Raw genomic sequence first — 12,500 nt, forward strand, 5'->3', positions numbered from 1 at the left:
CAGATCAAAGGACCCGTCAACGCCAGCGGCCACAACGCAGTGGAAGCCGACGCCGACAACATGCTGCGGCCTCTCATGGAGTTCCTGGACGGGAAGTAAGTAGCATGTCACTTCCTCCCTCCCCCCTCCTTCCCCTCTCCTCCTCCCTCCCTCCCCTCTCCTCCTCCTCCCTCCTTCCCTCCCTCCCCTCTCCTCCTCCTCCCTCCTTCTCTTCCTCCTCCCCTCTCCTCCTCCCTCCCTCCCCTCTCCTCCTCCTCCCTCTTTCCCTCCCTCTCCTCCTCCCTCCCTCCTTCCCTCCCTCCCTCTGTCCCTCCCTCCTCCTCGGCCGTTCTGACGATGTAAACATGGCTGGTGCCCCCCCTCTCCCCGTGTGTGTTACAGGCTGATGCTGTTTGCCACGGCGTGTGAGAAGACGGTCCTGAAGAGGGTGCTGAAGGAGCTGTGGAGGATCGTGATGACCAGCCTGGAGAAGACCATCGTCCTGCCCAAGGGCAACGACACCTTCGTAAGCTCCCCCCCCCCCCCCCCCCCCCACTGCCCTCCGTCTCTCTGTCTCACCTCTGACCTCTATCTGGAAAGGGATGACCTTTGACCTCTCGTGTTCTGTGCTCTCCGCAGGGTGCTCAGTTCCTGTCTGCTGCCAAGGAGCTGGGCCAGCTCTCCAAACTCAAGGTACCCCCGGCCCCCGGCCTTCAGCCTATCCTATCTTTTAAATAAAGATTATCTTCTTCTAAATGCAGTTTCTTTAGCTGACAAACTGAATGCTGCTCACACTAATTGATTCTCCTCTGATTGGTCGAGAAGGATCACATGGCAGGAGAGGCCAAAAGCCTGACTCCTAAGCAGTGTGCTGTAATGGACGTGGCTCTGGACACCATCAAGGTAAGCCAGCAGTCCTCCCTGTCCTCCCAGAGCATGTCCTCCTGTCCTCCCAGGGCATGTCCTCCTGTCCTCCCAGGGCATGTCCTCCTGTCCTCCCAGGGCATGTCCTCCTGTCCTCCCAGAGCATGTCCTCCTGTCCTCCCAGAGCATGTCCTCCTGTCCTCCCAGAGCATGTCCTCCTGCTCTCCGTCCATCTGCTTGGTGTCTTTGGTTTGTCATGATCACGCTCTCTGTGACTTGGCTGGAGAAACCACATTTGATTTGATCGATTTTATTGATTCTGGGTGAAGACATTTTCCAACCCTCATCTCTCTCTCTTTCTCTCCATTCCCCCCTCCTCCCCCTTTCTCTCTCTCTTTCTCTCCCCCTCTTTCCTCTTTCCATCTCTCCTCTCCTTCCTCCTCTCTCTCTCTCTCTCTCTCTCTCTCTCTCTCTCTCTCTCTCTCTCTCTCTCTCTCTCTCTCCCCCTGTCCATCTCTCTCCTCCCTCCTCCCCTCTCTCTCTCTTATCCCCCTCTCTCTCTCCCTCTTTCCATCTACCTCTTCCCCCTCCTCCCCTTTCTCTCTCTCTCCTCTCCCCCTCTCCCTCTCTCTCTCTCTGTCTCTCTCTCCTCCTCTCAGCAATACTTCCACGCTGGAGGTAACGGCCTGAAGAAGACCTTCCTGGAGAAGAGTCCTGCCCTGTCCTCCCTGCGGCACGCCCTGTCCCTCTACACCCAGACCACTGACACGCTCATCAAGACCTTCGTCACCACGCAGCACGCTCAGGGTACGGCCCGCCCGCTGTTCCCCTGCTCCTCCAGCAGAGGGCGCCGGAAACCAGCTTCCCCTGGTCCCGGGTTATGTCAATCTAATCACATGATCTCTCGCCTTCTCTCAATGGCTTTGAATGTTTGACGTTCTGGGGCGTCTGTAGTCAAGTGTTGTGCGGTGCGCGTTCGGCTGGGATCCGAACCGTGATTCCTGTGCTGTCGTGTGAATCGTTGTCTGTTCTCTCCTCTCTTCTGCTGCTTGGGCCTCAGTGCACAATGGGAAGGGTATTAGGTTAACGCCCAGCGAGAAAATACTGCCCAGCCGGGGTATGTTACCGTGGAAACCATCTGTCGGCATCCCTCTTCCTCCTTTTGTCCTTTTCGTACCTGTGAACTCCCACACTGGCCCTCCCTCCTCTGCAACCGCCCCAGCCCCCCCCCCCCCCCCCGTGCCCCAGCCCCCCCCTGTGCCCCAGCCCCCCCCCTGTGCCCCAGCCCCCCCCTGTGCCCCAGCCTGCTCCTTCTCTACAACCAGCCCAGCCTTCCTCTGCAACTGCCCCAGCCCCCCCTCCCTGTACCCCAGCCCTCCTCTGCAACTGCCCCAGCCCCCCCTCCCTGTACCCCAGCCTTCCTCTTTAACTACCCCAGCCCCTCCTCCCCTCCCTGTGCCCCAGCCCCTCCTCCCTGTACCCCAGCCCTCCTCTGCAACTGCCCCAGCCCCCCCTCCCTGTGCCCCAGCCCAGACAGAAAGATCCTCAGACCTGCTTGCACTCCCCCCCCCCCCCCCCCCCGACACCTACCACCACGATATGATAACTGTGGACTGTGGTAATACGTCACTATTAGCATGAAAACCATTTCTGTTCCATGTCGAAAACAGGCTCAGGAATCGACAAGCCCATAGGAGAGGTGTCCATACAGATCGACCTGTTCACCCAGCCTGGCAGCGGAGAAAAGAAGGTCACGGTCAAAGGTCAGTCTCCGCCCCCCCCCCCCCCCCCACGCATCATAGAGAGCACCACCTCCTAGAATCATTTGGAACCGTGACCCCGCCCCCCCCCCCCCCGCGCTCCTTCTCACCCCGCCCCCCCCCCCGCGCTCCTTCTCACCCCCCCCCCCCCCCCCCCCCTCTGTTTCCCTCCAGTGGTGGAGGCCCACGACCTGAAGTGGCAGACGTCTGGAATGTTCCGGCCCTTCTGTGAGGTCACAATGCTCGGACCGCACCTCAGCGACAAGAAACGCAAGTTCACCACCAAGTCCAAGAACAACAGCTGGGCGCCCAAGTTCAACGAGACGTTCCACTTGTGAGTGGAAGTGAATTACCTTCAGGGCTCATGCGCCTTTGCTTCCAGAAAAAAACACGTTATTCTCCACCACACCCCTCCCCCTTGCAGTTTTAAATATCAACCCCTCCTCTCCTGCCCCTCCCCCCCCTCCTCCTTTGCAGTATCCTCGGCAACCAGGAGGGCTTCGACTGCTACGAGCTGCAGGTGTGCGTGAAGGACTACTGCTTTGGCCGCGCCGACCGCGTGGTGGGCACGGCCGTGATGCAGCTCCGCGGCGTCGCCGACAAGGGCGGCTCCGCCTGCTGGCTCCCTCTGGGCCCCCGCATCGCCATGGACGACACCGGCCTCACCGCCATCAGGATCCTCTCCCAGCGCTCCAACGACGAGGTCGCCAAGGAGTTTGTACGCCTCAAGTCGGAGGCACGCTCGGCCGAGGAGGGGAGATGAGGCCCCGGGTGGAGGAGGAGGAGGAGGATGCTGGTGCATGATGGGTACGGTCTGAAGACTAGAGGGGAGGTCGGTAGAGGTCAGAGGTCGCCGCATGACAGACTTGTTGTCCTCGCTCGGAAATTCCGGGCTGGCAGAGCGACGCTCGGGACCGTGGATGTTTTCTAGACTGTTGAGCGACGTGTCTCACCAGCGCGCACACACACACACTCACACGCAGAAGCCGGGGTGGTCTGTGACAACAGGGTCTCTACTCACACACTCTCATCCTTCTCACCCTCGCTCGTAGGCGAGACGATTTTCTCAAGACCCAATCACTCAATCACAATCACTTTCTCACCGAGTCACCTAATCACAATCACCAGTCAGATCAGTGGCACTTTTCCTGCCCCCCCTCCCTGGTGCTGAGGACATGCCCTCCAGGATACACAGTGGTGATCCAGGGTCCCCCCCCCCCTCACCTCCCCCACACCTCCCCCAGTGTTGATGTGCAATATCCAGACTCTGGCCATGTTGAATGCCTAACACTCTGGAAGCTATGAACGTGTGGAAGTTTAGACACAAACCGTCCCTAACGGTAGGTAGCTTATTTCAGTCGTTACTTGAGTTGTGGTGGGTGTGTGGAAGACAGTGGTTTGGCAGCTGTAGGTCAGACTGCCTCCTGGGTAACAGTGAGTAGGCCTCTGTAGGTGTGCTAGTCCCATATCTAGCTCAGTTTAATTTGAGTTCCATAACCTGCCCGGTGTCCAGTTCCTTAGTTTTTGGAAAGGTGTTCGGTCCGGGCGCGAGACGATCCCATCTTTGTGAGGTGTTTCCACCGTCTGCTGAAGTGTTGCTTTTACATCTGAAGTGAATCTGACGCGATTCCCACATACGGTCTGAAGTTGAGGTACTGACACGCTCACAGTAGATGAGGTTGTCGGTTCAATTACAGTGTGCCTTTTTCAAGGTTCGGGCTTGGTTCGTAAACCCCTCATAACATTGAGAGTTCAGATGACTTTTAGAACAATTTGATTACTGCTGTCATGTTACTGTTAATTGTATACATGGTCATTCCCATCCTCACCCCCAAAGGGCTATCTTCTACCATGAGGAGGAGAGAGTCTTGCAGCATGGATAGATATGCTGTAGGGAGGCACTTTGTAATCAGGATCTCAGCTCGACACAGATCAACAGCTATCATGGGACCAAATCATGGATGAAACGATGTATTTTCACCCGCCAAATGAATCAGTCATTTACCAGAGAGCTGTTTTTCACCAACATTTATCCATATTATTGAATGCACCTGATCAGGACTTACTAGGAATGCTAACAGGGCCAAACCTCTATGATGTAGCCAATTTATTTAAATGTTTTTATTCTTATTTATATTGTGGGAGTTTACTGCTGGGTGCAGTCAGAGCTGCTGGAAGACGGATGGTGACAGTTGGCCACCTGGTTCTTCTTCTCTGGTTGTAGAGTCGACAGGATGACGGTCTTCTTCTCTGAGAACATTGTGGTAGCCCAGGGTTCACAACTTCCCCAGCTAGCGTTAGCTTCTCGCACCTCTGAGTGGCCTTACTGTTTAACGTAGGAAACATGTGCATGTGTTTTTACCCTACAATGCGTGTGACGGGGTTGTTCGGTTTTCCCACACCAGAACATGTCAGACTTGGGTTTTTTTTTAAACTGATGTTCCCATTTAATTTTTTGTTGTTGTTGCCATTTTGTATTTGGAGTTTTTGTCTTTGTATCGAAGGATTTGTTTTTAAATCTCTTGTTTGTGTTGGTCCCTCTTTTTGTGATTTTATTCCTGTTGGTCTGTTTTGTTTTTTTCATAAACTTTTTTTTTTCTATCCTTTTGTCAGCTCTTTGGTGTACTGTTTGGATAGAAAAATTAGCATGTATGACAGCGAACCAGCCGTCCTAAATGGAAGAAAATGTTTAAAACAATTATGTTTTCACAACTAAAACTGCTGTGTTGTTCACTTTGCAAGGAGACCACAACCCTAATGAAAACATAGAGAAAACCAAATACACTCTCAGTCTTCTGCTGTTGATAGCAGGGTGGAGAAATTGCTATTTTGATGAGGTTATTACCACTTTTAATGTTTATGTTCCCTGTGCCAAGCTGTGCAAGTGTTCACTTTTAACAATTTTCTTCTTTTTTTTTATCCTTTTGTTTAATTTTGTTTAGTTTTTTTTTACTCGTGAACCCCTTGCACTATTTCAAAATCACTACAATTGTTAGCACGTATTGTATAACAGTGAAAGTAACTGGATTTTTTTTTTGGTGAAGTTTTATTTGTGTTTTTATTTGTAAATTGTGTTGATCATTAAAATGTAACACATTCAAAATCGTTTTGTATAAAGTATTGAAGAAATATCACTTCCTGTGTCTGACTGTTTTGTTTCAATAAAGATTGGGTACATTGGGAGCTAAGCTCACATTAAGATGTAATGGGAGGACCGTATTTATAGGTCTGTTTGACTAGTGTGCTTGATGTATTTTCCACTTGATAAGTGAGTCTATCAGTGCAGAAAGCACGCCGGCACATCTGTTCCTCTCAACGGTTTTTGTTGAGTGAAGTTTCTTTCTTCAGTCTTTGTTTCTTTCATCAGAAGAACCAAACATCAGCAGGCTAGAATGTGGGATGATCCCTGATATCCTTCTGAATACTCCTGAAAAGATTTGATGCAGCTGTGTACTTTATCGAAGCACCGTCATGCCTAAGTGGTCTCAAACTATCAGGTGAGTTTGGCACTTGTGTCCTTGAAAAAGTGATAAGCTACTCTGTATATGTATGTGTGTGTGTGTATGTTTCCAGTAGGTCAGTAAGGGCTCCCCAGGACAAAACAAAAGTCCTTTGTGCTCATAACAAGTATTGAATTCCATCTCTGGACGCTGTGTGATACGCATGACACCCTCAGTCCATTCCCAGATGGACTTCAGAGTCTCGTCGCATGTGTCAGAACGTCCGCAGACCCTGTGTGTCTGAGAGAGGACGGTGGCATAAACATGCCACTCCATTAACAGGAATACATCATGTCGGAAACGGAGAGCTGTGTGTGTGTGTGTGTGCGCGCATGCGCCCCTCTCTCAGGGTGTGTGTGCATGTGTGTGTGTGTGACATACCTGCCGTCCTCTGCTCTCCCAGATCACTGGCCCTTTGTGTGCTCTGATTGGCCAGTGTCAGTACCAGCGCGCCCTCTTTTACAGCCCCTGCTCCCCAGCCCCGAGGCTCCCCAGCCGGGTCCAAAGATCGCTCTCACTCCTGTGTTTGCTCAGGCCTCGTGCCATTTAGACCAGGGCTATCCCTTCCTGTAACTGGCTGAACCCCCCCATGCCCAGCCTCTAATACCCCAGCTCCAGGGTCCTGCCTGCCTGCCTGCCTGCCACCCTGCCTGCCTGCCACCCTGCCCGCCTGCCTGCCTGCCTGCCCGCCCCTGGGGCACCAAGAGAAGCTCTTCCAGGGTGGATAGAGCTGAAGCAACACTTTGGTTTCCTGGAGGGGAGGGAGGAGACGGAGGTGCAGTTGAGGCTCAGTGCTCCCGGTCCCTAACCCCTTCTTCTGAACTTGGGCTGTCTGTTTGTTTACCTGTGTACCTGTGGGACTGGGAAATCACTTTCTTTTATCTCAGGTATGTCGCTGTTTGGTTTTTTTTGTTCGTCGTGACCGGTCATGGTCACGCGTTTGCCTGCTGTGCTGTTTCTCTTTGAAATCTCTCAATGTTAACTAGATTTACGATGGAACAATAGTTGATATTTTCTATTCTGGTGTAGTGTTGGAAGGTTGTGTTTTCGGTAAGTGAGTTGGTTTAAGTACCGCGATGCTGTGTGGCTTAGCGTGTGCTATACAGCATGTCTACACAGATGCTGTGGACACCAGGAAGAACGCTTATTGTTGCACGGTCACTTATTGACATTATTGACCGTAGCCTGTGGTACATTTTATAAAGACTTAAGACACAGATTAAAAAACGCAAGTTGGAGAGGACGGGGGATTTTAACGACAGATCCAACAGGTAGAATCTGAAACGATTTGTCATGCAAAGCAAAAACATTCTACATTTCAACTTTGGTGTGTGACTGTCTGTGGATTTTATTGCTTTAGCTATAAATAAAGGATTTATGATATGTGGAGTTCATGTTTGGCTTAGAGAGTGATCAGATAATGAGAGATAAGAGAGCCTGATGGGGGACTGGGGGGGCTCTCAGGAGGGCGACCGGTGGGCAGAGACAGTCTAACGTCCAGCGTCTCACCTGGAGCAGGTCTGCATTATCGCCCGGGGAGTTCGCTCTGGTCCAAAGGTTGGACAGGGTGTGTCTCTGCGTGTATCTACAGCTCACAGTGTTCAGGGAGAGTGACCGACACAGATGGGAATCCAAGTAGTACGATGCGAGAGTGCCGCGCTACAATGTCCCATCCATCCGTGTTAGTTTGATAAGGGTCACTCGATGCCTTCTTCTTTTAGAGGAGAAAGCGGATCTGTTTGTTGTTCTGGTCCAATCCAGGGTTCTCAGTTTGCTTCATCTAGAATCTCTAGGATGTGGATATCTGTTCACACAGCTGTGGTGAGCCACTGTCATGAAGACCCACATCTGTTCTACGTGAGGGTAACTGATTCTGTGTGTGCTTGCAAATCAGGAACCTCATTGTTTGGTCAGTTAGGGTGTGTGAGACTGTGGGTGTCCCAACTGTGTGGAAGACACAAATAACCTCCAACTTCCCTTAGGTTGAATATTCATTTTTTTCTATACTTTCAAATGTGTTAAATTGTTTTAGAACCTCTTTTCATAACCCCAAAATAGTTTCCTAACCTTATCAGACTTACAGACTATTTAGAACAAAGCATTGTCTGTGTAATGTTGTGTGCACACCGAACGCAGAGAAAAACGGCAAGATTACATGTAAAGTCAATGCAAACATGCAAATTTGCTTGAGTTTGAAAATGTTCAACATAATAACGCAAATAATGAGCTTGGCGTTTGGTGTGAACACAGCAGAAGGTAGTGTTTTCTCTGTGTCTTGTTGGTACTAGTTTAGGATTGTGTCCTTCCTCCCCAGGTGTTATGAAGCAGAGTTGACCTGGAGATGGGCTCTCTGTTGTCATCGTTTGGGCTGGACTGTGGCCAGAACAAGGACCCAGGTAAAACAGTCGGTCTCCCTAGGTTACTGGGGAATCCAAAGACTGACGGCCACACCATTATCCCAGTGATTTTCTTTTTTTACATTATAGTACATTTCATCCAAAAATAGGACTATTGTAATTGACATGATTTAAACGGCTGTGTTATGATCATTTATGGTAGCATCAGGTCCCACCTTTCCTCCACACCTGCTCACTCCCCTACAAATCCCCTCCTGCCTCCCCCCCTTGCCACCCCAGGTGGAGATATCTAGAACCGTCCCAGGCCTCAGCCACGTCATGGGCTGTTCCAGAACCTTACACCCCTCTCAACCCCCCCCCCCCCCCCCCCCAAAACAGGGCTTTGTAGAGAGCTTCAATCTCGAAGCCGGTTGGAAAGTTCTTTATTTCATCCTCCTCATCTGAGTTGTTTTTTGAACTGTCTCTCTTTCCGTGTGCTTAAACTTTGTTCTCGACGTCTGCAGAGGAGGAGAGACACCTGAAGGCTAACGACCGACCGTTTAACCTGTCGTACAAGTATGCTGTGAGTGACAGGGTGCATGACTGTCTGAACCGTGTGTGTGTGGTGGTGTGTGTGTGTTTGAATTGTCTTGGTATACCTGGAGGGTGTACAGCAGCTGTCAGAGTCACACATCTTTCCCTCCCCTTGCAGAATAATGCCATCAAAACATCCAAATACAACATCTTCACCTTCCTGCCTCTCAACCTGTTCGAGCAAATCCAGAGGCTGGCCAACGCCTACTTCCTGTTCCTACTCTGTCTCCAGGTAGCTACTTCCTGTTCCTACTCTGTCTCCAGGTAGCTACTTCCTGTTCCTGTTCTGTCTCCAGGTAGCTACTTCCTGTTCCTCTTCTGTCTCCACGAAGCTACTTCCTGTTCCTCTTCTGTCTCCAGGAAGCTACTTCCTGTTCCTGTTCTGTCTCCAGGTAGCTACTTCCTGTTCTGTCTCCAGGTAGCTACTTCCTGTTTCTCTTCTGTCTCCAGGAAGCTACTTCCTGTTTCTCTTCTGTCTCCAGGTAGCTACTTCCTGTTCTGTCTCCAGGTAGCTACTTCCTGTTTCTCTTCTGTCTCCAGGAAGCTACTTCCTGTTCCTGTTCTGTCTCCAGGTAGCTACTTCCTGTTCTGTCTCCAGGTAGCTACTTCCTGCTCTGTGTCCAGGAAGCTACTTCCTGTTCTGTATCCAGGTAGCTACTTCCTGCTCTGTCTCCAGGTAGCTACTTCCTGTTCCTGTTCTGTCTCCAGGTAGCTACTTCCTGTTCCTGTTCTGTCTCCAGGTAGCTACTTCCTGTTCTGTCTCCAGGTAGCAACAAGCTGCTCCAATAAAAAAAGAAATCCTAAAAAGAAACAATATAAAAACCATTGGTTCTTAATATAAAAGTGTTATCACCAGTCATGTAAAGATCAGCACTTTCATTTTAAGACCCATTCCTGTTCCAGATCAAGTGGATTGAGCTGAGTGATAAGAGCTTTTGTTAACGTTTTATCTTTTAGAAAAATCTTCACTGTTAGACTCAAGTTCAAGGCCAGATGAACCTCTCTTGAGCCTGAAACCTCCTTTATCTCTTTAAGTCCTCTCAATCTACCATCTCCTAGACAATAAACATCCTTTATCTCTTCAAGTCCTCTCAATCTACCATCTCCTAGACAAGAAACATCCTTTATCTCTTTAAGTCCTCTCAATCTACCATCTCCTAGACTAGTCAGTACAGTGTGTGTGTGTGTGTGTGTGACCAGCTCATCCCAGAGATCTCCTCGCTGTCCTGGTTCACCACGGTGGTTCCTCTCCTGCTGGTGCTCTCCATGACAGCGGCCAAGGACGGTTCAGACGACTTTGTGAGTCCAGCGCTCCTCTGCTCTCTCCTCTCTCTCTCTCTCTCTCTCTCTCTCTCTCTCTCTCTCTCTCTCTCTCTCTCTCTCTCTCTCTCTCTCTCTCTCTCTCTCTCTCTCTCTCTCTCTCTCTCTCTCTCTCAGGGGGGCTCATACTGGCCTGGATCTGGTCCTCAGCACTCATGTACTTTTTATGTCCTGCTCTCTCTCTCGCTCTCTCTCGCTTTTTATGTCTCTCTCGCTCTCCATCCCTCTCTCTCTGTCTTTACTCCTCCCTCTCTCTCTCTTTACCCCTCCCCCTCTATAGAACAGGCACAAGAGTGACCGTCAGGTCAACAACAGGAAGGTGAACGTTCTCATAGACGGAGAGTAAGTCTTTCTTCATCCTGCCTGTTAGTCGCTTCATCTGCACCTCAGTTAGGTTTTCTCTTTATGTCGGTGTTATACACCTTCTCAAACACCAGAGGTCACCAGAGGCCTGTCCGACACCAAAAACCCCGCTCAAAAACAGCACAGCCAACATAGACCAATGGTGATTAAATAGACCTGCTGAACAAATTCTGTTCTTCCCTCATCCAGGCTGAGGAGTGAGAAGTGGAGGGATGTTCAAGTTGGTGACATCATCAAGCTGGAGAACAATCAGTTTGTGACGGTGAGGGGGGCGGGGGAGTCAAAAGGTGTTCTTTGGTTCGTTGTTTGTCTGTGGAGTGGGTCTCTCTCTCTGTGTTTGACTCTCTCCGTCTCTTCCCCTCCAGGCTGATCTCCTGCTGCTGTCCAGCAGCGAGCCGCTCAATCTGGTCTACATAGAGACGGCCGAACTAGACGGGTGTGTGTGTGTGGATGTGTGTTCTTGTGTGGGTGTGTTCTTGTGTGTCCAGAGTGAGCCTGTAAGGACCTGACCTGCTATGTCATATTACTGTAACACCCCCCCCCCCTCCCCCCAGGGAGACCAACCTGAAGGTGAAACAGGCCCTGACAGTGACCGGCGAACTGGGAGACGACATCCAGAAACTGGCCAACTTCACCGGTGAGCAGAGAACACAGGGGCGGTCCTGTATGAGGGTGCACTATCAATACAAGAGCCTTAACCTACACACACCCTGACATCCCCTCTCCTCCTTCTTCTTCTTATCTCCTCTCCTCTATCTCTCCCCCTCTCTTCTTCCTCTTCCCCACCTCCTATCCTCTCCTCCTCCCCTCTCCTCCTATCTATCCTCTTCTCTTCCTCTCCTCCTCCTCTCCCCCTCTCCTCCTCTTCTCTCCTCCTCCTCTCCTCCTCTCCTCCTCCTCTCCTCCTCTCCCCCTCTCCTCCCCCTCTCCTTCTTCCCCTCCTCCCCTCTCCAACCCGTTACCCAGGCGAGGTGCACTGTGAGGCCCCTAACAACCGTCTGGACCGGTTCACGGGCACTCTGAGCCTGGAGGGGGAGACCTACTCCCTGGACAACGAGAAGGTCCTGCTGCGAGGCTGCACCCTGAGGAACACAGAGTGGTGCTTTGGCCTGGTGGTGTTTGGAGGTGAGCCCCCTGACCCCCCCCCCCCCCCCCGGTGGTGTTTGGAGGTGAGCCCCCTGACCCCCCCTCTGACCCCCCCCCCCCCCCCCCCTCTGAGTCATGCTAGCAGTGTGACTGATGTCTGATTCCTGACTGTGATGAGGTGTCAGAGAGATATATGTGTGTGTCCTGCTGTGGCTGTGCTGTTCAGACGTGTGATTCTGAAGCCCTTGTGGAACCTTCCAGGCCCCGACACCAAGCTGATGCAGAACTGTGGGAGAGCCACGTTCAAACGGACCAGCATCGACCACCTCATGAACGTGCTGGTGCTGGGTGTGAGTAGTCTCACGCGCACACACACACTCATACACAAGCACACACACACACACACAAGAACACACACACTCATACACAAGCACACACATGCATAAGTGCAAACACACACACACCCTAACCTTAACCCCTAACCCTAACCCATCTGGCCCTCTCCCTTGACCAGATCTTTGGCTTCCTGGCGTTCATGTGTGCGATCCTGGCGGTGGGTAACGGCATCTGGGAGTACCAGGAGGGCTCAGTGTTCTCTGCCTACCTCCCCCGCCTGGACGGCGTCAACGCCGCCTTCTCTGCCTTCCTCACCTTCTGGTCCTACGTCATCATCCTCAACACCGTGGTGCCCATCTCGC

At 51.5% G+C, this 12,500-nt stretch overlaps 2 protein-coding genes across 2 annotated transcripts in view; both read left to right on the top strand.

Annotated features, from left to right (window-relative positions):
* The window catches only part of LOC146220356 (protein unc-13 homolog B-like), a 33,914-nt gene extending 28,177 nt beyond the window's left edge, over positions 1-5,737 (top strand). Inside the window, exons 24-31 of the mRNA XM_084693781.1 lie at positions 1-95; positions 382-505; positions 619-672; positions 805-882; positions 1,503-1,650; positions 2,514-2,606; positions 2,778-2,937; positions 3,081-5,737. The exon at positions 1-95 is cut by the window's left edge and continues 52 nt beyond it. Of these exons, the coding sequence (XP_084549907.1) occupies positions 1-95; positions 382-505; positions 619-672; positions 805-882; positions 1,503-1,650; positions 2,514-2,606; positions 2,778-2,937; positions 3,081-3,366 (1,038 nt within the window). The 3' untranslated portion in view covers positions 3,367-5,737. The remainder of the gene's footprint in view (positions 96-381; positions 506-618; positions 673-804; positions 883-1,502; positions 1,651-2,513; positions 2,607-2,777; positions 2,938-3,080) is intronic.
* Positions 5,738-8,419: 2,682 nt separating this feature from the next.
* Positions 8,420-12,500, top strand: part of atp8b5b (ATPase phospholipid transporting 8B5b) — an 11,721-nt gene continuing 7,640 nt past the window's right edge. Inside the window, exons 1-11 of the mRNA XM_084693398.1 lie at positions 8,420-8,499; positions 8,964-9,022; positions 9,152-9,265; positions 10,234-10,332; positions 10,634-10,695; positions 10,906-10,978; positions 11,082-11,152; positions 11,271-11,353; positions 11,683-11,841; positions 12,064-12,152; positions 12,317-12,500. The exon at positions 12,317-12,500 is cut by the window's right edge and continues 10 nt beyond it. Of these exons, the coding sequence (XP_084549524.1) occupies positions 8,445-8,499; positions 8,964-9,022; positions 9,152-9,265; positions 10,234-10,332; positions 10,634-10,695; positions 10,906-10,978; positions 11,082-11,152; positions 11,271-11,353; positions 11,683-11,841; positions 12,064-12,152; positions 12,317-12,500 (1,048 nt within the window). The 5' untranslated portion in view covers positions 8,420-8,444. The remainder of the gene's footprint in view (positions 8,500-8,963; positions 9,023-9,151; positions 9,266-10,233; positions 10,333-10,633; positions 10,696-10,905; positions 10,979-11,081; positions 11,153-11,270; positions 11,354-11,682; positions 11,842-12,063; positions 12,153-12,316) is intronic.

The sequence above is a fragment of the Hypomesus nipponensis genome, chromosome 27 (assembly GCF_054491055.1).
Source record: "Hypomesus nipponensis isolate SF chromosome 27, ASM5449105v1, whole genome shotgun sequence".
Lineage (NCBI taxonomy): Eukaryota > Metazoa > Chordata > Actinopteri > Osmeriformes > Osmeridae > Hypomesus > Hypomesus nipponensis.